Genomic DNA, 27,192 nt, shown 5'->3' on the forward strand with positions numbered 1-27,192 from the left:
GGTAATTCTAGTGTTAATGGCATAATAGCAGCTGAACATAATCCAAAATACATGATTTGTCCACCTGTTAAAACGCAGTTTATGAGCTGTGCAGCTGTTGTTGTGCCCGAAAGGTTAATGCAGCGCCCCTCCCAACCCTGATACACTAAGTGTCCTGAAACGTGTTAAACTAATGTTAATATACCATCTTGTAGGATATCGAAAACACACAGAAAGTTTAAAATTATTGACGTTATATGATAAGTATTACTTAAATGACAAACATACGTTATAAGCTAGTGTTAAAAAGGAAACTGCAGACTGTGTACACAAATAGCACTAAAATATAAAGAGCTCCAACTTAAATTGGAAAAAGAACAAATAAATTTGGTTTTAAGTTAGCAATGAGAAGCATGCCTCCGTTACATCCCTTTGAGTACTGGCCATACTTTAGGAATGTATTAATTGGACAAGTGTGGATTTAAAATGAGACGACTTCTCACATGATAAAGAAATATGATTTTTTATATATATATATATATATATATATATATATATATATATATAATTGGGTTAAAGTAAATATAAATGTGTCTACTTTTGTTTAAAACTACTTATAAACATGCAAAACATTTTTCCTTTCAAACCCTGACCAAGTTTAAAGAAAAAAATGCTCTTTTTATAATAATAGAAGACAAGGGAGACAAATTTCTTGCAAGAAGCAGAATGTGCCTGATGTGCGTGAACGAGGGTTGTGTATTTCAGGAACTATTACGGTAAAGCGTGTGGTGGCGCAGAGGTTAGCACACTTGCCCGGCGATGGGAAGTAAAGGTTCAAGCTTATATATGTTTTTCGTGTCAAATCAGTATATTCTCTGTGACTATGTAGCCTTTTCTGGGAATGCTTTCTTGTTGTGGAATTGTGACAACGTAGCCTTTTCTGGGAATGCTTTCTTGTTGTGGAATTGTGCTGTGTGATTTCCCGATGGTTGAATTCACCTTGTTGCCGCTAATTCGGTTCGCCACAGAGTTTCCATGATCTGGAGACCAGTGGCATATGAAACTGAGCTAGATGTGCTCCTAATTTGATGAAAATAATACCAGCTTGCATCCTGAGAAGTTGTTTGATTGTCATGATAAGCATGAAGAGAAAGAAGTTGTTTGATGGTTGTGATAAGTAAGCAAGCATGAAGGGAAAGGAGTGTTTAAGTGCGTTAAAGGGTGAAAACTTATAATAATAAAAAAAAGCACAACATGTAGTGAGTTTATAGTATGTGTGATAGAGATCTCTGTGAATGAACTGCAGTTGTAAAAGAAAATGTTAGTATGAGAATATGTTTTGTTAAACACAATGTATGAGAATATATGATATTTGAAAGAATTAAGCAATTGCTAAGTGTGTAGGACTGACTGCAAAGATGAGAGGCGGCTGTTAAGAGAGAGTGGAGGCTGCCCTTTGTGAAAAATTGCTTTCTCCATGCTAAAAAATGTTATAGCAATTAAAAATCAAAAGAGATAATAAGAATAATATTAATTGGTGTTGGCAATCCATCCTACACTAGTCAGTGAACCTGGAATGTCATTGATGAAGTCTAGAAACAGATGCAGTGTAAAATAGAGCAATGACCTACTGACCCTGCTGAAATTTAACTGAAGCCAGAAGAACAGCTTGTAGCGTGGTCAGTTAGGAATTAAAAGATCTGAATTTCAATAAAGTATTATAAGCTTAAAAGATATGTACAGTAATCCCTCGCTATATCGCGCTTCGCCTTTCGCGGCTTCACTCTATCGCGGATTTTATATGCAAGCATATTTAAATATATATCGCGGATTTTTTGCTGGTTCGCGGATTTCTGCGGACAATGGGTCTTTTAATTTCTGGTACATGCTTCCTCAGTTGGTTTGCCCAGTTGATTTCATACAAGGGACGCTATTGACAGATGGCTGAGAAGCTACCCAACTTACTTTTCTCTCTCTCTTGCGCTGACTTTCTCTGATCCTGACGTAGGGGGATTGAGCAGTGGGGGCTGTCCGCACACCTAGACGATACGGACGCTCGTCTAAAAATGCTGAAAGATTATCTTCACGTTGCTACCTTCTGTGCAGCTGCTTCCTGAAGCGACATGCTGCCCGGTGCTTCGCATACTTAAAAGCTCGAAGGGCACGTATTGATTTTTGGTTGTTTGTTTTTCTCTGTCTCTCTCTCTCTCTTTGTCTGCTCCTGACGGAGGGGGTGTGAGCTGCCGCCTTCAACAGCTTTGTGCCGCGGTGCTTTGCATACTTAAAAGCCAAACAGCTCTATTGATTTGTTTGCTTTCCTCTGTCTTTCTGACAGTCTCTGCTCCTGACACGCACTCCTTTGAAGAGGAAGATATGTTTGCATTCTTTTAATTGTGAGACGGAACTGTCATCTCTGTCTTGTCATGGAGCACAGTTTAAACTTTTGAAAAAGAGACAAATGTTTGTTTGCAGTGTTTGAATAATGTTCCTGTCTCTCTATAACCTCCTGTGTTTCTGCGCAAATCTGTGACCCAAGCATGACAATATAAAAATAACCATATAAACATATGGTTTCTACTTCGCGGATTTTCTTATTTCGCGGGTGGCTCTGGAACGCAACCCCCGCGATGGAGGAGGGATTACTATAACTTCAAAACTATAAATGTTCTTTTTCTCCAGATTCAGCAAACATCCTGTGACCAATGGATGAAACACAGAGCATATTCCTATATAAGCTGCAAGAAATAGGGGGTGAATGTTTGCTTATCAATCATAGATTAATGATCAGTATTATTGGAATTACTTTCTTGCATGCTGGTTAGTTGTGCAAGTGTAAGGGTATAACATCCTGTATAATAAAATGTTTAAATGATAAAAATAATTGTAAAGTGCAAACAGGCTAAATGTTGCTATATTAAATTAGACTAATGTCTTTCTGTAGTCTTCATATACAATACAGTGAAGAGGGTTTACATATTTTGATGTATGGAAAAGTATTATTAAGACTTCATTAATAATGAAATGTATTAAAACTGAAATACATGCATTCATTTGTATCTGTTGGTGATTAATTTTATGAAGATTTGTTGTTACATTAATGTATTAAGGTTAGAGCTCAGTGATAATGCACATAGCTGAATGGATTGTTAAGTCAGTTATATATCAGGAAATTTATGTTATATGGGAATAATTCAAATGTTTACCATTGTTGTAATATCTTAAATACATTCAAGAGATTTGTCTCTTGATAAGATAAGCTACAGTTTGTTATAAGGTATAGATGTTATAAGATTTTGTTTTAGACAAAAATGAATACACCCATAAGTTCAAATATGTAACATCTTGTTATAATTTAAGACACCTGTGATGGATTACTGATACAATGTGTTTATTTTGTTTAATGTATTAATCTACTAAAGAAACATTTTCACTAGCCTGGTTAAAATGTAAGAACTTGCCATATTAATTTATCTCTGTTATTGATTATGTAGGATACGAGACTGGAAAAAGAGAGTCTAGGATTTACATTAATAGTGCTGTGTATTGTATTATACATAAGTTTGATAAAGCATTGTTTTGTGTCATGTATTTTCTCTACCCTTCACCCTTTTTTATTTAGCATAGCAAGTATTGTAGTTTGGCCACTCAATTTAGTGGTTGTTCAAATCTCTCCAACTCAGTGGTGGTGCTTCATCAATGAAGAAAAGGTGGTGTTCTACAAACAAAGATTTAAAGTGACTATACTGTACTAATGACTCTTGGTCTGCTGCACATACCTGATAATAGCTGGTGAAGAAATAAGTCGCTTATCCAGAATGGAAGAAGTGCAGAATCAAACAAAGATTGTAAGTCCAGCTAAGTAAATCTGATGCCATTATATGGTTGTGCATATATTTGTTGCAGAAACAAAGTTTTTATGGATTTTAATACAAACAGACTGTGAAATGCCACTGAGGTAAAGAGATGAGATGACAGCTGTTGAATGCGAGGACTCCCATGATTGACTGCTGTATCCAGTGCAGGACAAGTGAAGTGTTCCTCTGCTGAATGGAAAGTCACCATGTGTTCATCTCATTAGTTCTGTAATGGCAATCAGACTATTTAGTTTATGTGCCAGTAATGGCAAAGACTAATCAGTTCCTGTACCAGCCACACGTTTGTTCGGAGGGATCTGCAAAGCCACCAAGCAAAAGACTTTGTCTACACACCACTGGGTTGGACAAGGCAGGTATATAGTAAGTTTAAGAATATATTTGAAAGTGCTATAAGAGGGGCTCAAGAGTATGAGGATATGCATAATTTACCACCAATGATATAAATTGTAATCTGAAAGGGAATAAAACATCCCACATACAAGAATAGGCGATGGAAAAAGAAAAAGAGGATGCAACATCAACAAGTTTCTGTTCCAAGACCACTGCTTCCCCCAGGAAAGCAAGCTCAGTTAGTGTCAGGTGCCCCTTCAATGTAATAGGAACCACAGCATAGAGAGAAGAGTGTACATTGCAACAGGTACACATGTTGTAAATGTAGGAAGGACAGTCCTTGGGTGTGTGGGAACTGTTAACATTTGAATATGATGATTGCATATAGCGTGGAACTGATCTCTCTGTACTATTCTTTCCTCTGCATGTCCTGAAGTATAAAAGAAACAACCATGCACCAAAATGTGGAGATTGGGCAAGATCGGGAAAAAAAAACAAAAAAAACACGTGGTCACTGATTACAACCGCAAGAAGGAATGCAAATGAATATGAATAATGTTGCATCAGTGCCACAATGTTTTCTGAAATGTACTATACAGGTAATAAATATTCCAAATATAATATATACCTATGTCACTGTTTTTTGTCAGTGCGGCTTTGCCATCATGGTCCATAAGGTGCATACTAATTCAGCGTGAGCAGGAACACTCAATAAAACTGAATAAAAAAATAAAAAATCAAGTGACAGTGAGATACGAAGAAGGCAGATTCACCAGCGTTTGTGTGTCAGCTTTTATCCCCCCAGATCAGAGAATTTCCAGTTCCATAGTTTCAAACACCACTCACATCTACAGTTATTCCCAGTTTCAGATAAAAAGTAACAGCGTCAGAACTGGGGTGGTGGGGGTGGGTGTTGTATCATGATCGTGACTGAGAGAATAAAAGTTTAAAAAAAAAAAAAAAAAAGCTAACTCTTACAAATACTATAAATTTACACAGGCGATTATAGACACAAATCAAATGTACTGTATGTTTTTATTGTGTAATATTAACAATAAGAGCAGCTCACTACTCAAAACAGTAAATTTGCTGGTTTTGAACTCACGACCTCTGGATTATAATTCAGCAGTTCTTACCGCTGTACCACGGAAGCTGTCATATTGCACTTGATCCTTTTGTGAAAGTGTTTATTTGATATTTGGCCATCAGCCTTCAAATATTATACAGTTTATGTCTTCTGGTGGACAGCCAGGACCCATGCCCGGCCGGGACACCCCTTTGTCACTGATCCGGGGGAGCAGCCATGGGAGCCACGCTACGTCCCTCGGAACCCTTTGTTGGCAGCCCCCTGGGTTGCGTTGGAGCCACTTTTGTGGAACACCGGAGCTCATCTTGGTTGGGCTCTGTGGAGAGCTGCATAGAGCTGCATGGCTTAACGAGCCCATCTGGGCGGGAGCACAGCCACATCCGGGAAGTGCAGTCAGAAGTAGGTCAACAAGCACCTGCAGCACTTCCGGGTGGGCTATAAGAGGAGCCTGCAGCCACTACTCAGGGCGCCAGAGTCGGGAGGAGTGGAAAGAAGAGTGTGATTTGGGGTGATTTTTCTTTGTATTTTGGGACTGTGTTGTGCCTGTGGGGTTCATGGGGAAGATGTGCCCCACAGGTGAAGAAGAAATTAAAAGTTCTTTTATTTTACACGTGCCTCCATTGTCAGTCTGTGTCGGGTCGGCGCCAACTAAGCGCCAATATCACAGTCTACATTTTGTCATTTATTACTATATCATGAAGAAAGTTTCTGTTTTAACAATGTTTTTACATAGATTGTTGTAGACACGAAACACACATGAAATGCATGTGTTCCAAATAACGAACAATTATCTCCCTTCTAAAATTCGAGCACTTCACTCCAAGATAAGTCTTGAACTGGGAGAACTTCTTGCCCTTTCTGTGGTGGTCGTGGGGGAGGGGATGGTATAGGAGGCTGCTTGCTGCTTGTGTTGATTGACATATTTACAAGATAAAGGACGCTGACGGAGAGGTGTGCAGGGATTTAAGGTGGGCCGGATTTACGAGTTGTTTCGTAGGCTTTGGTAATTCTAGTGTTAAATATGCAGACACCTCAATGACATAAATCATTTGTGCAAAAAGGGTGGTGTGGTGGCTGTTGTCTTTTTGTACCAATTTGTACCAAGTGTTTTTAGTGTTGTCAATGGGTTATTTTTAAAAACATGCGCATTATTATTAGTATTTTAATATATGTTTTTGGGAATGGGGAAAAATTGATTAACTATAAACATACATCCTAATACTGTATGTACTAAAGGTTACATCTTTAGCAGATTACAAAGATTTACATATATGATAATGCATTTATCACCACTGTGGTAACTAATTTTAATAAATTTTGTCATAAGAGTTAAGTCAATTTTCATAATTAACACAGGAATTGTGAATTATATGCTTTTTTATATACAAACATGAAGAACATGAAGAAAAAAAATCAGACTTTTTGGTTATTCTCTAAAATGCAGGTTTGTTACACATGTCCGTTAAATATCTAATAGCAAAAGACTGTAAGATTATTTTTACTTAATGTGTATAATTAAAAATAAAGTTACCTTTAGTCCAGAAGTATGTGCAAAATACGCTTCAGGGCTCTGTGAGTGATAGAGAGATCCATGGCCAACACAACCCCAGGGTGCTCTAATAGTTAATCTACCACAATCAAACATATTTCCAGATCGGTAACGGTACTTTGCTGCTTCATTGACAATCTAAAAAAAAATTAATAAAAAGTTAGATAGAGTAACAAAAGAATACAAAAAAATAAAAAGAATGTAATACTAAAATCAGCTGTTCCAAATGGACATAACATTGATGAGCAGCTGAATGGTACTGATATAATATCCCCCCGCCTCCAACTATCCATTTAATAAACCTTAAACAAACATAATTTTTTGGGGTTTTGGGTTGGAGAAATCTATTCCAGAAAAATCAACTACCCATACATCATAGGACACATGCACATACACACTACCTTCAGTCACACATTCCTGTTTAATACATGTGGGCAGTTACAATCAATGGATAAGAACATATGTGTAAATATACTTCTTACAGAAGAGATGCTAATATGTCGTCAGCAATTCCTGAACTACTTTATTAAAAATTTAAATAATTATTATAATAATTATAAAAATTAAAAATATTATTATTTTTTTAATTCAACCCCAATAAGAAACAAAAACACAAAAAAGTAAAAAATACACAAGTTAACGTACTATTCTCCTTCTCCTCAAAGATTAAAACAGTGGTACACAACCTCAATATACAAAATATCTGTCATGTAAAAAATAAAATTCTCTAACCTCACTCTTCCCAACTATTATCCCGGAATGCTATCTATATACTATATACAATATATATGGTGGGGATATAGGAAGAGTTTGTGAGGTCCCCCTTGCAAAATAAAATTATAATAATATTTATATTTCAATTTTCTGGCGACACTACCTAAGACTTTATTTAAATATAATATATTAAAATTTGTACTTGTTCACCTGATCAAAAGCAGGGAAGATGTAGTCCGCAAACTGGATTTCTGCAATAGCAGTTGCTCCTGTAGCTGCAATACCTATTCCAAAACCTACAATGCCTTGTTCACAAAGTGGTGTATTAAAAACTCTGTCCTTTCCTGTAAAGAAAAATGTTAATGAAAATAAAAACTATTTCAGCAAATACACAAGTATAACATCAAATACTAAAAGAATTGATGAAAGCTAACAGTCTATGGAAACAGCAGAACATAAACCAACGATATTCCATCATTCTCCTTACAAGGATATTGAGACCATTATTTATTGTAGTGTATAGGTATATTCAAGTTGTTTAACCACAAAACAGTTCACAAAGAAAACTAACAACGCGTGATATGTATGTGTATATATGTGTGTGTATATATATATATATATATATATATATATATATATATATATATATAATTATATATATATATGTGTATGTATGTATGTATACACATACACACACGCACACATACACAAGGGGGAGTCAAACTAAAGTTAGAAAATGGGATTTATTAGAAAATGTTACAAACCTTAACAAAACTGATAATGCCATTTTTCAATGTTGCCTCCACCCTTCTCAATGCACTTGTGCCACCTCTGCCTGGAAGTGCCTGGATTCCAGTAGAATTAAAGGTTTTGTCTTGTCCTCACCACCACTCATACACCCGAGTTATTGTCAAACACTACATGCTGAGGGGTACTACAGTCACTAGTACTGTAGCAAAAACTGCAGAAAAACTAACGCTGGTCATCACAACACACAGTACATTGAAGCCTGCTGTTTATGGAGCCACTGAAAGCACCTAAAATGGGTATGTGAGCATCAGAACTGAACCATGAAGCAATGGATGAAAATTGCCTGATCTGATAAATTTCAGGTTATGTGTACGTCAAGTGTGTCATGCATTTTGTGAAGAGATGGCAGTAGGATGCATGAGGGGAAGAAGGCAAGTCAGCGGGGGCTGTGTTGCTTTGGGAAACCTGCTGGGAAACTTTGGGTCCTGGCACTCATGTGGATGTTACTTTGCCATTTACCAACAATGTAAAGATTGTTGCAAACCATGTACAGTATATCCTTTCATGGCAAATGTATTCCCTGAATAGTAGTGACTAATGTCAGGAGGATAATGCTGCCTGCCACACTGCAAAAATTCTTCACAAATGATTTGAGGAATATGACAAAGAGTTCAGGGTGTTGACCTGGCATCCACACTCCCCAGATCTCAATCTGATAGACAATATGTGGGACGTGCTTTAAAAATAAGTCTGATCCATAGAGAGTTCACCTTGCAACTTACAGGATTTAAAGGATCTGCTGCTAAAGTCTTGGTGCCAGATACCACAGGCCACTATCAGAGAGCTTGTGGAGTCAATGTCTCAACAGGTCAGAGATGTTTTGGCAGCACGAAGGGACCCTACAACATATTAGGCAGGTGGTTTTCATTTTTAAAATGGTACAGTTACAGCATTTAATTAATTTCGGTAACAGAACTAAATGGTAGGTTTCATGCATCTCGTGTTGCATCTGCCAAAACCCACATTTGTCTTTGATAAAATAAAAGTATTACATCCAGCTCAATTTATCATGCCCTGCTGCTCTTCAGAAAAACAGAGTTTGGCAAAAGTAGGTTTACAGTTGTCCATATGGAAAAAGACATGCAGCTTATAATTGCTTCACTCAAACACACTTTAATACTGTAACTTTAAGAAAATGACGAAAGAAGTCGATGGTTGGGCGAGGAGTTACCTGTTATTTGCTTTGATACTATTTTGGTGCCAGCACCAAAAGCTGGTATCGATACCAGTCAAAAGTTTAGTACCGATCCAAAGCTCAATTTATTTAATGTACTATCAAAATCTACACTATTTTTTTACGTTATAGTATTTTTAACATTATTGGTTATTATGATTGGATGTACAGCAATCTTGCGACCTGTGGATAGAACGGTCCTGTACCATTTGTCAGTAGGAAGGAGTGAAAAAAGCAAAAGTCAGGTGAGTGCTAGAAATATTTTGTACCACTTTCACCACCACCTGCAGTTCTTTACAATCTTGAGCTGGGCAGTTGTTGTAACAGGACATAATGCAGCGAATGAGGATGGACTCTACTGTTTACCTGTAGAAATTAGTGAGAACTGATAGGGAAATCAGCACTTTCCTTAGAAATGTGAATAAATAATGGCATTGGTGAGCTTCCTTGACAATAGCTTAAATGTGCTGTGTTCACATTGTCAACAGGTAAGCATCTTCTCTATAAGTTGTCAAATCGTTGCTGCTGATCAGGCATATGACAGTTTTATGATCAACATATTTAATAATGGAGCTGAAGCTGTGTCCGGCCATACAGTCATAGTTGTACAAGGAGTGGACAAATGGGCTCACACTATGCCATAAAGTGCTTGTGATCAGAGTCAATTTACTGTCAGTCTACACATTATAAGCCCTCTTGGTAAGGAAGTCCAAAATCTAGTAGCAGAGGGTTGTGCTAAGTCCTAAATTGAGGAGGGTGGTGATCAACAGGCACGGATTTGCATATTTCATTCACAATATATTAATGTTAAAGAAAACTATTCCAAAACAGTAATAAATAAACGCAGAGTGCAGGAGAACTGGACAGATCTTTGAAGGAGAAGCTGAAAATTTATAGTACTGTAGAATCTTTTCAGGCAGAACTGTCTATATACATTATAATAACTGCTAACATAAGTTTCATTTTTTTGGCTGACTTGGTATTGTATGAGTTCCTAGAAAATAATGGACCCATATTATAAACAAATCAATTTGCAAAGCATGGATACAATATAGAACTCTGAAATCAGTAAATTTCACATACTGTATGCTTGACAGCAACTAAGCAAGGGACATAGGTAGTAAAAAAATATTAATTTAACATTTCTGAAACAAAAATATTTTAGATGGACAATACAAAGATTACATAATCAATTTTTTAACCTGACTATATTCTAGTACTTGATTTAACTGTGTCCTTGTCACCAGGAAGAAAGCTTTCTAGACCGAAACCACTTCCAGAATCTTTGTAATGCTATTCTGAGGATTTTATTATGGAATGACATGTTCCCAAAACAAATTATGGTGATAAAGATGACTTCTGGTAACTTCTGGGCTACATACTAAACCCACAACAAACACGGGTTTAAGCACACCAAAAACACATTTTTCAAACAGGAGGAACTTGGAACTCATTTAACTTCCAATGACGCAATGAAATGCCGCTCAATAAAAAGCAAGTACTTTTTTTTCCAACCTACCCTACAATTTAACTAAAAACCACCACTTTTTAATCTAAATTTAGTGAGGGACTGATATATTTATAAAGCTTGAAGTTTTGTTTATGAAACCATGAAGTACTCTTCATCTTTGTCTTGAATGTTTAACTTTGGTTAATTAAAAGAAAACACATTTTTATGCAGAAACATCAATGATTGCCCATCACTGAAAATGTTAATGGGTAGATGACTGTCAAACTGTGATTATCTAAACACACAATAAAAGCTCAATATATTATGACTGTTATAAACATATAAAACATTATGCATGGTGTAAAACAGTTTACTTAATATTAGCATTAATAGAAAACTGAATTTTGCTTAATAATTTGATAAATTTCAATACCGTCATATATTTTTCAGATGATCAATTTTAAAATCCAAAAAAATGAAATACATTTATAAATAAGTTATACATTTCAATAAACTGAATTTCGTTCACTGAGGAGGAGGTGCATTATATTACAGATGAGGAAAAATAATTGATAATAAATTAGAAACGGGGAGGGGGATTACTAGCCTGTAAGTTACAGCAAGGTGAATGGTGGTGTACCTCATCATCAGAGACTTGCAATGTGATATTATACACAAGGACTCCACTTCTCTACTAATTATATATCTATATTATGTAAACTTGTATCAATTCATTTTTTTCACTTATTATTTTTAACTAATTTATTTTTCTTTGTTACTAACTCTTTGATATCTTGTAAAGCACACTGAGTTACATTTTGTGTATGAAAATATGCTATAGAAATCAATGTTATTGTTGCATATATGGAAAATGTTAAATTGTCTACCCGACATCTAGATGTACAGTAGTAGTTTTGAAAATGAAACAAGAACACTACAGCTAAGATAATAGCTATCTGAATTACTAAGGCTGTTATTAAGGTACTAGGGGGCTCCGCCCCCTGCTCGCTTCGCTCGCCATCCCCTGGTGTTGGGAATGACAAAGAGCGTGATGTATGAATGAGATATAGAATAGTGTGACGGTGTAGATGATGCAAATAGAAATCAAACAATAAAGTGTGTGGCACAGTGTAAAGGTTTATTTGAAAATGTCTTTGTACACGCCGTTTAAGTGTAAAAGGTAATTCCAGCTCAGAACTTGTAATGTCATTTAAGATGGTTATTGTTGTGATCAGAGTCAAGTTTGTCAGAGCTTAGAAAGAGTTGTGTCTCTCCAGGAAGTAATGGAATGACTTGGGTATTTATGTTTTCCACATTAATATTTTTTGGACATAATATAGTGCGTTGTGTTAAAAGGGGCATTTGGTCTAATGAGATTGCTGTTCCAAATGTCTCTGTAACTAAGTCGTCGCAGATAAAGGCTTGAGGAATTGTAATAATATGTGGCTGAAGTCCATCTGTATTGGTGAGTGTACCATCTCTCAGTTGTAATAAGCAATTGTTATGATCTGGTTCTGGACATCGTATCTTTTTTACTAACTGTATCTTTTGAAAGTAATGCCAATTGTCTGCGTATTTTAAGGTGCACTGAACAATAGCTGAGTGCATGGCATCTGGAAGAATAGCTAATCACTGTCTAAAATCTCCTCCTCATAAAAGTACCTTTCCTCCAAATCGAATATTATTATTCATAAACGTTTGTAGAAGTTTATGAATGGTGTTGAGTAAGTGACTTCATGTCATTGAACATTCATCAATAAACAACATTTTTTCAAGACGGATGTCACGTGCAGTGCCACCGTTAATGTTCATAGTGGATACCGATTTGTAGGATCTAATGCAGTTGATAAAGATTTAACTTTAAGGTACATCGTCAGTTATAAGCTTCTGTAGATATTCAGTATATGAATGTAAAGAAGGCAGTCTAATTTGACCCTTTTGACAACAACGTGTAAATGTATAACTTGTATTGCCAGTTGTTTCTTCAGGGAAGTGAACTGAATGACAATGATTGCAAATGACATTCATTAATCCGAATGAATTTTCCTGGTGTATGTTTTCCTTGTGCCGTTTGAGAGGCGCGTTGTTGCATGTGTAGTATTTGGGACGTGTTGTTTTGGAGCTGTAATCGATTTGCCTGTGCTGTGTGAGAAGCCCGTTGTAGCCTTCGCTGCCATTAACGTATGTCTGAGACGGGAGGTGTTTCGTTTTGAATCCGTGCCTGTTGCGATGCAGCACTTTGATTGATAGATTGCGTAATGTGGATCTAGGATGTAGATTTGTGCATATTTGCGTTGTTGATTTGTTTCAGGGTGCACTGTTCCAATGCGATGCAGTATTTGTGCACATATGCGAAAGTAGTATGGGCCATTGCCTTTTGGTGGCCTGATATTTACTCCGGTATATGCAAAAGCAAATGAACTATTGTAGGATCTAATGCAGTTCATAAAGTTTTTACTTTTAGGTACATCGTTAGTTAGAAGCTTTAGTTGAGCTTTGCGTTTTTGGAGTCGAGACATTTTTTCTTTTAGAAATATGGATAAGTAATAAGGAGTATTGCACTCACTGTTAATATGGAGCCTTTTCTGCGGTTGAATGGTTAATAGTGCATTATTGTAATGAGATCCACCTATGCTGCATAGCCGTCTATTTTGTTGTTTCTTTCGTGTTCGTGTGTTTGTTCCTGTTATCATTTCCTTTTCGTTTTGTACCCGTGACCGTGTATTCATGACTTGTTTCTTTCTCAGCATGCGAAATATGGATAAGTAATAAGGAGGATCGCAGTCACTGTTAATATGTTTCCTTTTCTGCAGTTGAACGGTTAATAGTGCTTTATTGTAAGGAGATCCACCTATGCTGTCTAGTGTGAAGGTGTTGACGTTCACTTTAGAATATGTGGCTTTGGGTGTCACTTCTTATGGATGTGTGTGTGTGTGTGGGGGGGGGTGAGGATTGTTGTTACGCGAGCGTCTTCTTTCTTTTTGTGTTCCTGTGTCTTGTTTGAATCCCCCTCTTTGTGTGTCCCGTCCGTTGCTTGTAGGGTCTGTGGGGTGGTTTTGTGTTCTTTTTTTTGTGTTCCATGGGCTTGTTGAATCCCCCTCTTGGTGTGTGTCCCGTCCGGTGCCTGTAGGGGGGGGAGGGGGGGTGCCTTGCTGTTGTGCGCGAGCCTCTTTTTTTTTTTTTTGGGTCTAGTTTCGTGTGCAATGTGTTTCGTGCTTTGCTTGCGTTTGAATACTTTTTTATGTGCCTTTTCCTTTTTTCGGTGCTCTTTGCGCCTCATTTCTCCATTTTTCCTGTGCTCACTCCTTTTTTCTGTGGTCTTGTTCGCCTCTCGCGGCCCCTCATCTGCCTCTCTCGCCCTCTTTTGTCCGCCTTTCTCGGCTCCTCAGCCGACTCTCGCGGACTCTTTTTGCGCCTGCGCAGTACGTCTTTTTGCAGCTACGGCCCATTGCCGGATGTGCCTGCGTCCATCATCCGGTTTAGCATTCTCGGTTAGTAATATGGATAGGGAGAGATGTGGGATAAGGAAATTAATCCTGGAATTTTAGCAAATCATATCAATCTTTAAAAAATTTCTGGAAACTGGTGGAGTATTTTCAGCTTGTGCCTATTATTATATTTTCTACCTTGCAAGAAAAGAATATGTTTATATTGTAAAAGTTTCTACCAATTTTGAAAGGGTGGCAGAAATAAGGCCAAAAATAGTAATACCATAATTAGGCACCTAAACCAAAACCAACATTAGACTGGTGTCTTCTTAAACATTTTTCACCTTTGTATATAATTCATATAACTATCGTAACTTTTACAATCAGAATTTCATTGTTCCCCATTAAAGCCCTCTAGATATACGCAAAATTAACCAAGACTACAGAATATTAGTGATGCACTACCGAACTGAACAATTTTTTGCTCTTTAATTCCAGTCAGCAGTGGGCTTAAAATTGGCTTGACTATGCATATCTTCTTACAAAATTGTGCATACCTCCCATATGCTCGGGCACTCACTGTTTGGATTTCATGGTCTGTACAGTATATTTAAACTATTGGTGCATTGTAGGAGGGTTTGCACTTCTATTTCAGTTGCAGCCAAATGGAAAAATGTGTTGTCTTACAGCAGACAGCTTTTCTTTTTTTCCCCAACATACTAAGTGATAACAGCATTTGCTAACATTGTGATCATCTGAAAATGGTCTGAGCACCAAGCAACTTCTATGTATTTTATTTACTTCAGGATGTTGGTGGAGTATCTAGCCTTGGAAATTGCCCCAGGAATTTAAGTGAATAGAATATCTTACAGAGAGATAAATGGCATATACTGTATGGGATGTTAGCTAAGTTTCACTGAAGGAGGGTTGCAGTTTTCATTTGTTTATGTATATTACTGATTCACTACAAAATACCATGCGTTTCAGATATTTTCCATCCTGGTTTATATTTGTGGTCAATTCACTTCTACAGAAAAGTGAACTTGGCTTTGACATCTTGACTGTTAAAAGCATTTTTGAAAATTCAGTGACACATAACATAACTTTGGATCATACTGAAAAGTCAACTAAAACAGACAGTAATTTGGCTCTTCTTTAGAAAGCCTCCAGTCCTAAAATTCAGATTAGCATATGTAAGAATGAAACTTGTCATGGTATATAAAGAAACAACTTTGAAAAAGAACCTGATGCCAGACAAGAAATGTCATGGAAAAATAAAACATGTTTATGTAGTACAGTTTTAATAATAACCAAAATATAATTTACTTTTGACATTTTATAGAGTATCATCTTATGGACTCTATTGCCAATGTCACATGGAGCTTATGCTTTCAAGCTCATTAGCCACACTTCATTTTTACTTTCTCCATATTTCGTATATGATGAACTGTTTTAAAAGAAAATGCTTTGACTTTTCAATGGAATAACATGTATTTGATATCCCTAAAACAGGTTTTGAGCATTTTTGGAAAGATGTAGATATATGTGTGTCTGTGGCAAAAATTTGGTGGACATTGCGACTCAAGAAAAAGAAGTACCAACTCCTATAAAATTTTGTGGACAACTCCTTAGAGCTAATTAAGTTTTGGGTGAATTTAAAGTTCAAAGTGTTTAAAGCTTATATCAACCACTAACCACTGCTCAGACATTTACAAAATTTGGCATACAGTAATCCCTCGCTATATCACGCTTCAACTTTCACGGCTTCACTCTATCGCGGATTTTATATGTAAGCATATCTAAATATATAACGCAGATTTTTCGCTGCTTCGCAGGTTTCTGCAGACAATGGGTCTTTTTACTTCTGGTACATGCTTCCTCGGTTGGTCTGCCCAGTTGATTTCATACAAGGGACGCTATTGGTGGATGACTGATAAGCTACCTAATCAGAGCACACAGTTAAAGTTCCTGTGTGCTGATTGGCTCAGCGACGGAGTGCTGCATTAACCAGGAAGTCTCATCTCACTCATTCAGCATTAACGTGCTCCTGCTACTGCTTCAGGGGCCGTGTCCAAGCGCCAACAGAAGATGCAAATGATTGCAGAAAAGGTAAAAGTTTTGGATATGTTGAAGGAAGGGAACAGCTACACCGCTGCAGGACACCATTACGGTATCAATGAGTCTACGATTCTTTTTATTTAAAAAGGAGGAAAAGCATATAAGATCTACAGCTGCAGTGTCCTTTAACAAGGGTGCAAAACGAGTTGCAAGTGGACCTGATAAGGCAGTAGTCTGGATGGAATCTGCTTTAGGGATCTGGATTGAAGACTGATGGAAGAAGAATGACGGCGGTGTTACACAGACGCCTGAAGAGGCTCCTTTAGAAGAGCTGTAACGCTCTCCTTTGTTGTGCAGTAAAATTAAACTCATCGTTATCGGACAAGTCGTCGTGTCATTGTTGGTGAGTAACCATAATTAATTATCTACGTACAGTACTTATTACATGTACATAGTTTAGTGTCACTGTACACACATTTTACTGTATACAATTTTTCTTGCATTGCACGTATTTACTGCTGGTGACCTGTCTGTCGTAACATATGTGATATCGGAGACGCTTGATATATTTAAAATAATATTTAGGTTTTACTGTATATAAACTGTGTTTACATACATAATTTCAACGAATCTTACCTAATATCTAAGAGAATACAAAGGGTTTATGCTGTATAATTGTGCGGGAAATGTTTATAATAGTGTGGGAGAGTTTATAAGGGCTTAAAATATATAAAAAGAACCATATGAACATATGGTTTCTACTTTGCGGATTTTCACCTTTCGCGGGGGGTTCTGGAACGCAACCCCCGCGATGGAGGAGGGATTACTGTATATACATTTATGACTTTGAAACAGACTTGTAAATTTAGATTTTAACTTGAGACTTGAGTTTTCAAAGTTCAGAATTTTCAATTTCACTCATCACAGCAGTTTACTTTTATTACATTTTTTACCTTACCAGGATTTGTAGCAGGTGCTTAAAAATGTTTTGAACTAAGCACCTTCAGCACATGAGTTGGGCTTCCTAGCACTAAGACCATCCCAAATGTGTGATGTAAGGTGCAGGTTTTCAACTCTTTCTCCTCTAATTTATACGATCTTAAATGGAGGAATTGATATGAAATTCACAGAGTTACAGGTGAATTAATTCAAATATAGACCAAACATTTACATTGAACTATTAAATATTTTAGTTAAAAACAACATGAGTTAAAAAAAAAATAAAAACACTGTACATTTACCTTTAAAGCAGACTAAAATGTTAAAAATTTTTGTGGTATTACATCTTGCCTATATTTTAGCAAATTCACACCATATGCTGTACTCGTGTTAAAAACCATATGTGAATAAGTCAGATTTTCATTTTCACCAAATGAGATATTGTGCCTTACTTCTCAGAAATAGCTTCAAATATTGCTTTAGCCTGATAATGCAGAAAACTGCCACCATGAAAACAAATGTTGACATTGCTTCTACAACCATGAGACATGAAACACATATTAATTCAATTTAACCTTTTTATTTGTAATTGGTGAGACATTTACAATGTACACAAAACTGCTTGTTGAACCTGATGTACTACTATATTTTAATAAGTAAAAACTTTGTGGATCATAAAAATCACAAAGCTGGGGACAGCTGAATTATCTGGTTCCTTCTGCAATATAATGTGTAGTGGGTTAATGTTTAGTGTTGGCAGTAGGGCTGTCATAATAAATTTCATATATAATTGAATGTGGTCATATAAAATTTAGTGTATTTAATAAAAATGTTATTGGAAGGCAAAATCGACAGTCAAATGTATAAGAACTAGGGCTGCAACTATGAACTATTTTGTTAATTAAATAGTTGGTTGATTTGTATTTTGATGAATCCATTACTTAAGGTTTTTCAAATATGCAAAATTTGTGTAAAAGTTCAATTGCTTTATTCAAAAATTTAAAAAGTTGTATTCTTTGTACAAGTCTCTACCTTTTAAAAACAGTACAATTATGATCTAAAATTACGTTTGCCAAAAAACGCATAGCATCAACTCTTGTTACTGATGGTAGCATCTAGCTAAGCCTTTTTAAGGCTTTTGTTAAAAATCATTAACATCAAGGCAGAAAATACTTGCATTGTTAAAGCATTAACAAGCAATGCCTATAGCATACTGGTTGATTTGGCAGAAAAGACTACAAGATGAACTGAGTCGTTGTTGCGATCATTGGTTAACCGTTGCTATCATAAAAAAAATACTCTGCTGACAAAGTTTTGCATATTTATTATGACTCTGAACTGTTCGAAATAAAAAAAGTGTGATAGACAGTGCTTCTGTATTATCCACAAGCAAAAAGAGAAAGATAAATGCGATATATGTAAGACCTTTAGTTGAATTATGAAACACTTGAACAACAGTGTATTTCATGTATGGCTAAACTGAACTCCACTCCATTTCTGAGATACCAATTGAATGGTCCATTTCCCATCATGCCCTAGGATAATTGAGAAGTAGGTTCTTTAAAATGTTTTTATATTTTATTGAGATAACTAGCAAAATACCCGCGCTTCGCAGCGGAGAAGTAGTGTGTTAAAGAGGTTATGAAAAAAAAAGGAAACATTTTAAAAATAACGTAACATAGATAGATAGATAGATAGATAGATAGATAGATAGATAGATAGATAGATAGATAGATAGATAGATAGATAGATAGATAGATAGATAGATAGATAGATAGATAGATAGATAGATAGATAGATAGATAGATAGATGATTGTCAATGTAATTGTGTTGTCATTGTTATGAGTGTTGCTGTGTTTTATATATATAAAATACACACACACACACATAAACATATATATACATATACACATATATATACATATCTACATATATATATATATATATATATATATATATATATATATATATATATATATACATATACACATCCACATATCAACATATATATATATATATACACACATATATACACACACACACGCTTTATGGGTGATGATTGTTTTAGTCTTTTTATCTTTATTTTATTTTATTGTAGAATCAACTCCTATCTGCGCACAGCAGGGCAGCCGTGGGCGGATGCGTATGGTGTATTCACTCCATGTTATCGTGCATTGCGCTGTCAGTGGTATTTTGATAAAAGAATTTGAACAACATATAAGAAGCGTATAAATTATTAAACAGTAAAACATTAACATTTAAGAAGTAAAGTTACATTAAGTACTACTGCAGTGCCTTCGGGTATACCTCATTTTTTGTTTGCCCATTACATGCTTAAATGTATACATTTTTTGGTGCACCTACCCGAGAACACGCGACATATAACCGAGCGTGTGAGAAGCATGGATTTTAAACACGCGTTGAGTTCATCTGCTGGTCTCCCTCGTGGAATAACTGGTAATGTTTGACTAAAATCTACAGCGAGTAAAACGACATTACCTCCTATTTTTTTTTTTACGATCTCTGAGATCTTACTTTTTTCGGTTCAAGGCTTCATAAGCTCTTTTATGTTGTATGGTGTACTTATCCCAAACCATCATCTTTGAATGTTGCAAGACTTTCGCCTTGTATGTAGATCGGGGTAATTACATTCATTGCATTCCTAGTCTGAATCACAATGTGATTGTATGGGTGGTTACCTGGCACTGTAGGGTTGCCACCCGTCCTTTAAAATACGGAATCGTGCCGCGTTTGAGAATGAAATTGCGCGTCCCGTTTTGAATCAATACTGGACGTGATTTATCCCGTATTTTTTTTATCATTTTTTTTTAAAGCAGCGTCTCATGCAAATCATCCCACACGCATTTTATGAAGATGCCTCCTTTCCTACTTTTGATTGGGTAATACTTGATGTCATTGTTAGTTTGATTGGTGTTTTTAACTGTCCAGTGAGGAGGGCGTGTCTTTTAAGTACAGTCTGCAAAGTGTTGGCACTGAGATGTGGCGTCAGCGCCATAGTTGAAGCCCCTAACGTTGCGGTCAGCAAGTCGGCTAACATCCGCCATGTGCCGTCTTTCAGTTGCGAGAAGCAGATCATAGAATGGTTGAAACTGTTGCCCCTAACGTTGCGCCACGGCGTGTGGTTCGTTTATACCTCGTGTCTTCTCATTAAACTTTTATCTCGCGAATATGTTATTGCAATCCGCAGCGGGAGTGTTTCTATAAACTTAATTGAAACTTACGTTTTACACCGTGCTTTGTTTCCGTTATGAACATGCTTGTATGCTTAACTCGCTCCGTTCTCAATTGTTTAATTAATTTTTTGCTCTTCGCTGTTTGCGGCTGTTCCTCCATTTCCCCCTACTTCGTTCTTTTATCTCGCGAATATGTTATTGCAATCCTTAACGGGAGCGTTTCAATAAACTGATTGAAAATAGTTTTGCATTTACCTTTTTAGTAAAAGGCGAGCTTTTAAGCCTGAGAAATCACCCCGTAAATGCACACGTTTAATCGCACATGTGTTAATATGTATGCTTACACAGTATTAAAAGACAGTCAAAAATTAACGTCATTTACCTTCGTTCCCGCGTGTGACTCGTGCTGTAAATGTCTTCCTTGTTTTTAGTTCACGTGATTACGTAGGAGGCGTGATGACGCGATACGTGACTCCGCCTCCTCCATTACAGTGTATGGACAAAAAATATGTTCCAGTTATGACCATTACGCTTTGAATTTCGAAATGAAACCTGCCTAACTTTTGTAAGTAAGCTGTAAGGAATGAGCCTGCCAAATTTCAGCCTTCCACCTACACGGGAAGTTGGAGAATTAGTGATGAGTGAGTCAGTGAGTCAGTCAGTCAGTCAGTGAGGGCTTTGCCTTTTATTATTATAGATATCCGAGCCTTCATCGATACTAGTTAATATGGCTGCTGGGATTGATATGGTTGTAAGACGAGGAAAAGTTGGAAAGTTTTCTTTTATAAAATTTCTAATGTACATATAGGAGAAAAAGTATGTAGCTGGGAGGTTGACTCTGGAGTATACTGTTGATGTAAATAGAGATCCTTATGCAGACAATGTACGTGTCTTAATACCCAGTGGCTTCCATGAATTAAAGACTGAGTACATCCGAGAGGGCTTACACAGATGATTATTGTGCACAGGAGCAACAGATAAGAGCTCTTTTACTTCGAAACGTGTCCTAAATTGGTACCATATTTTAAGTAACTGGCAGACAACTGGACTATGAGTGTACTGACAAGAGTTAATATTAAGTGTAGAACAAGGCAAAGCATACAAGAAAGCCATGCCTGCTTTAGATCTAGTCGACTTTTAAATCTGTGGCCACTTAATATTCCAGATGAATGTTGTTATAATTGAGTCTAACTTCTTAAAGAATGATTTATTTATGTATATAGGAACACTGAGGAATAAATATACAGTAGTATCTTCATGTTTATTTTAATACTACATTTTATTTACATAGCTACTTTCTCATTTTGACAGTGATAATTCTCCCTGCTAAGGTGAGATGGAGGGACAACCACCTGTTAACATCTTGTCTGACTTTATTCATAATACTTCCAAAATTGTACTGGAAAAAACCTTTACATTCCTTTGTGATGGTTATCCTCCGATATTTAAACTGTTTTGATATTATAAATGGAGAGCTATCCAAACTAAGACAGCAGATTTAACAGGGATGTAGAAATCCATTTCCCCACACACCCTCCCCCCACCTACCCCAAAAAAACCTGCATTCCTATGTAAATGGCTAAACTGCAGCTCAAACCAAACTTTGGTCATCTGTGTACTTCATCTGATAGCATACTATTAGTGTAAATCAGAGTTGAGCTGACACCTTTGCAGAGACTTTCTCAAACAGAAGACACCCAAAATAACATTCATTTTAGGTTTGCACCCGCAAAATAAATTGGCTCGATGTGAAAGACAAAAAACACTGCTATAAGTAGGCACCGCATCTGTAACTGGAAGGAATTTCATCCAATCATCAGAGACTTATGAATCAGAAATAACTGTATTCATCTCTTCTCTCTTTGCTGCGCATGAAAGCTGGGAAGCCACTCTCTTTGGTGTAAGAAGCCACCCACTGTCTGTAAAGGTCTGAAAGCTATTTTCTACCGAGCCTTGGAGCTAGATGCCATGAACTAGCTTTAAGATACACTTTGACAAGCCAAGCTCCACGCCAGTGACTGAGCCCTGTCTGAAAAGACTGAAAAACGGCATCACTACAAGAAGGGAACTTCAGCACCTACATACAATCTTGTATCAGAAAGAGTAATGCTTTGTCATATGATGTTGCAGAAGGCAAAACAGAGAGCCTAACAATGAGCTAAGGAAGGCTGCATTACACAACACCATGCACAAAGGACCATATTGCAAAAACCAAGGGTGCACTCCAATGCAAGTATTCTCCACACAGCATATGACATCATTCTTAAAGACCTGGTATCATAAAACTGTTCATCTGTGCCAAAGTAAATTAGAACTCTAAACTGGCAGTAAACAGCAAGGTACTTTCTGTGTTATATTTTTGTCTCGTCTGACTTGTATACTATCTGCTATGTCAGTATATATGCATTATGCAGTTATCATATTTCTACAATTGTTGTGTTTATCAATAAATTGTATTATTTTGTTTCTTAACAATTAATGCACTTTAGTTACCTTGATATAAGTCTAATGTACAGAAAACCCTCCTACAGAGAAAGGTAAGAAGGATAAGGTGGGCGCCTTAACAAATTGTTTAATTACTGCCAAGCAGAAAGATAATTAACTGAATAACAGAAATAAATCAATTCTCTTGCTCGAATCCATACATTTCCTACATTAATTTGGCATCCTTGGGTGGGCTCAAGAAGGAATTCCTCACTCACACTTCTACATTTATTTGGTGTTCCCGAGTGGGCACAAAACAGTTCTTGGTTTACATATGATAAGATGCGCTAACTGGAGTTAGATTTTGGAGAGAAGTTTAATTAGACTATTAGTTTCTTGCAAACAAACACTAACACACTTTAGACAGTTAGGCACAGAATCAGACTAGAGAGGTAATTATTATAGTTAACATGCTGGTCTCTAAACAATTATCTTAATGAATACTGATGGGTTTGAATTTCAGCACAGAATTGGTGGGAATCATAGTTTATTTTAAAATCCTGTTCTTTCAAGGAAAAAAGACTTATTGTTATTTTTGTTTTTATCTATTTAATTAGTTCACAAATAGAAATTTTTCATCCTTCCATGCCTTGAAATCACAGCAATGTGACCAATTAGCTGTGACTTTCAACTGTTTAATCTAGTAGCTTCATGCATTTGAACAAGATAATTAAAAACTGCACCACAATTAAATTCTCATTCATCTCTGAATGTAATGGGCAGGGCTACAGTTTACCATTCAATAGGCAGACTGATGGTGCACAGTATAGTCTAATACATGTGGTCAATTCCAGTTTTGTTTATTCATTTGACTAATACTCCTCTTTTTTCTATCCTTATTTTTACTGAAAGATAAGAGACTAAAATATTTAAACTAAAAGCTATACCTTTATAAATGTGAGAATAAAAAGTGACTTCATACAACCTTAGCTGACTATGCTTCTGATGTACCTGACTACTTCAAAACTCCATGTGCCAATGTGCACAGCACACAAGGTCTACTATGTACTTGCACCTATGAAACATAGTAAAACACAACACATTAAAAATGAAAATAACAGAAAATTCCATAAAATAAAAAAACTTAAACAGTAAAAATGAAGTATTTCTTCTTCTTCTTATTACTCGGCAAGTATTTGTTAATATTTATCTGGTACTTTAAACACATAAAGTCACTGAAATGCATGCAGCTCTTGATACATTAAAGTATAATGTTCAAACAACTGCACAAATATAAGCAATTAAAAATACACAATAAATTTAAATTAACATACAAAGCTTAACGTTTCCTTAATTCCATTATTAAATGAACAGTTCTTTGACATGTTTGATTCAGGTGAGAAAACAAACTTTGAAAATCAACGCACAAAATTACAAAAAAGAACATTACATAAGAAAATGAATACAACAGCAACAATATAAAACATATTCTAGCCTTGCTCTATCAAACTGTGACACCAGCACAGAATGCCTGGTTAAAAAGGGTCACTTTCTTACGTCATTTCACTCAGCATTTCTGCAAGCAATCTAATCTCAACAGAAACATAAGAAATGTTACAAAGAGTCAGTCTTTTTATAGAAACATTCATTTATATGATAATGAGACTTTTTTTTCTTATACTGACGTCTGTGATCCATTTCCTTTGTCAAACTTAAAAAGGCCCGATCAAGTGCATTGTATGGGCTCATGTTATAAGGTAAAAAGCAAAGGCCATGAATTATTTGAATTTTCATATGTCAAGCAAGGTGAAAACATCACATTCTGTTGAAATATTTCCTAAATAGAACAAAAAAAATGGTTTTCTGTACTGAACAACAAGATACATCTTTTTTATGGAATTGATGTTATAAAATAAAAGATTAATATGTGAAATTAGATATTTATACGAATCAAATCACTTTTTAGCTTTACATAAGTACACAGCATACTTAATGTTAATCGTGCAAAATCAGTTAGAGGAAAAAAAAACACCCTATTACACTTTAATACTTCTATTAAATGACTATACAAGTACTATTCCTAAAACTGTAATAAATAAATCTGATGTACAGTGTCAGATACTTCCTGCACTATTTTCTGAAAGTAGGAGCTCATAATACATAGTATAACTTAAAAACTTAAACTTCAGAGATACTTTCATTCTCTAAAACTGATTGTTCATATAAACTAAATATGAAAGACATAAAACTGTGAACCCCACAAGACTTCCCCTTTTGGTATTCTGGATGCATCCATTAGTTATATTATAACAGGAGATTTGATAAAAAAAAAAAAAAAAAAAAAAAACAGAAAAACATAATTCACTCCAGCCACTGAAAAATAAAAAATTTCATATATAAAAAAATAGTATCTTTAAAAGCTGCCTTATATTTGGAAGACTTTGCCTATTACTAATCAAAACTGCCTACACAGCTACTGTCCTATCAGAAGAATAAGAATATTGGTTATTACCTAAGCATAGAAACTTAATTGACTGAATGGTCACATCTCATTTATCAAACTTTTTGTGGTTTTAAGCATACGAATACCTTCAGCTGCTATTGTGCCAATAAAGAGAGTCCTTAGTATGAAAATCCACCACAGTCGGCTTCTATGCTAATGCAAACTACAAAAAAGTATAGGTGAATTGATGTATAGCACACTTGAAAAAAAGACTGCCCAGTGATATGTTAAAACAACCTTGGCTTCCCTATATTCAAAAAATGTATTTGGTCTTTTGTTCAGAATTGTACTTTTCTTCATAACTTTTTAAAATGGTATAATTTTTAAAACTGTTTCCAAAAATTAATTATAATGTGTAAATTCTACCACTGAGAAGTAATACTTTAAAGAAATCTGGAGAACAAAACTGATTTACATCAATCACTTCAATATTTTAAAGTGACTTAACATCACATGCTGTTTATGAAACAATCAATAGACGCACAACTGAATAATAATAAAATGTGCACAGAATGGCAAGATTACAATATAAATAAAGGTATTACAAAAATAAATGAAACAAATAACACATTTGTAACTCTGAGACTCCTCATACACTTTACTCTCTACTGTATGAACTCGGAACCAAATCAGAATTCACTTTATTGGCCAAATACGAATTTGTCTACAAAGTGTTGGTGCTATATATAAGAACATCACAGAATCCAAAAGATAAATATAAGAAGATAAAATATAAAATGATAAAATACAATGTGCACACAAGGGCAATACAAAAAAATAGTAGAATGAAAATGTCCAGGCTCTCTAGTGTGCAGGTATACATAGAAACTAAGTAGAAGCTCAGAGCTGATTAGTAAGAATAACTGCATGCAGAAAAAAAATGTTTTGGTGATGGGTTGTTTTAGCTTTCACTGCACAAAGACGTTTACCTAACATGCTGCAAGTTTGGAAAGATTAGACTGAAAGTGAAAGCAAATATGGAATTGAAGTTCTCCTGAGCACCATGAAAATATCCTGAACAGATTTTCAAATTAGTTACAATATGCCAATATAAAGCCATTTTACTTAAAGTAAATAGGCAAACATTTACTTAAGAGGCACCTGTCACATTTTCTAAAGACTGGTAACAAATAATTCTGATAGCTTTCTCCCAGGACTTATCCATTACAGGCAAAAAACTATAAAGGAGTTGTTATTTTTATACTACAGCGCTCCAGACAAAAATTCACCTCAAGGAGCAAGTGGCTCCTAAAAGAAAAAACATTAGGAGCAAATAGCTTTGACTTATGTGCCAAATAACAAAATGTGTAAAACTTGAATCTTTCAATCACTTATCTGCCTAACCTTCTCCTGTGCAGGGCATCCTTCCCTTACACTTTTATGTCCGTCTTGACAATTTGGGTAACTGTCATTATAACTTTCAACCTATGTACAATCATTAAGAACCATGTATTTTACTCAGGTTCCGAGTCAGTGTCAGAGGACCATTCAGTGTAATGTGATTTCTTTTACACATATTTGAAATGAGCCAGCATTTAACACAGGACTCAGGAAACTGCTCAAGCGATGGGCCTTCTGTGCTGATCCTGACTAAGTTGCCCAATGTTGAGAAACACTGAGTTTCACACTTTTTATTTATTTATTTATTTATTTATATATATTTTATTAATTTTATTT

General features: G+C 35.8%; 1 protein-coding gene across 1 annotated transcript in view; it reads right to left on the bottom strand.

Moving 5' to 3' along the window:
* Positions 1–27,192, bottom strand: part of bckdhb (branched chain keto acid dehydrogenase E1 subunit beta) — a 225,917-nt gene that overhangs the window by 151,499 nt on the left and 47,226 nt on the right. Inside the window, exons 4-5 of the mRNA XM_028797663.2 lie at positions 7,745–7,878; positions 6,803–6,958 (exon numbers count right to left, since the gene is read on the bottom strand). Of these exons, the coding sequence (XP_028653496.2) occupies positions 6,803–6,958; positions 7,745–7,878 (290 nt within the window). The remainder of the gene's footprint in view (positions 1–6,802; positions 6,959–7,744; positions 7,879–27,192) is intronic.

The sequence above is a fragment of the Erpetoichthys calabaricus genome, chromosome 3, assembly GCF_900747795.2.
Source record: "Erpetoichthys calabaricus chromosome 3, fErpCal1.3, whole genome shotgun sequence".
Classification (NCBI taxonomy): domain Eukaryota; kingdom Metazoa; phylum Chordata; class Cladistia; order Polypteriformes; family Polypteridae; genus Erpetoichthys; species Erpetoichthys calabaricus.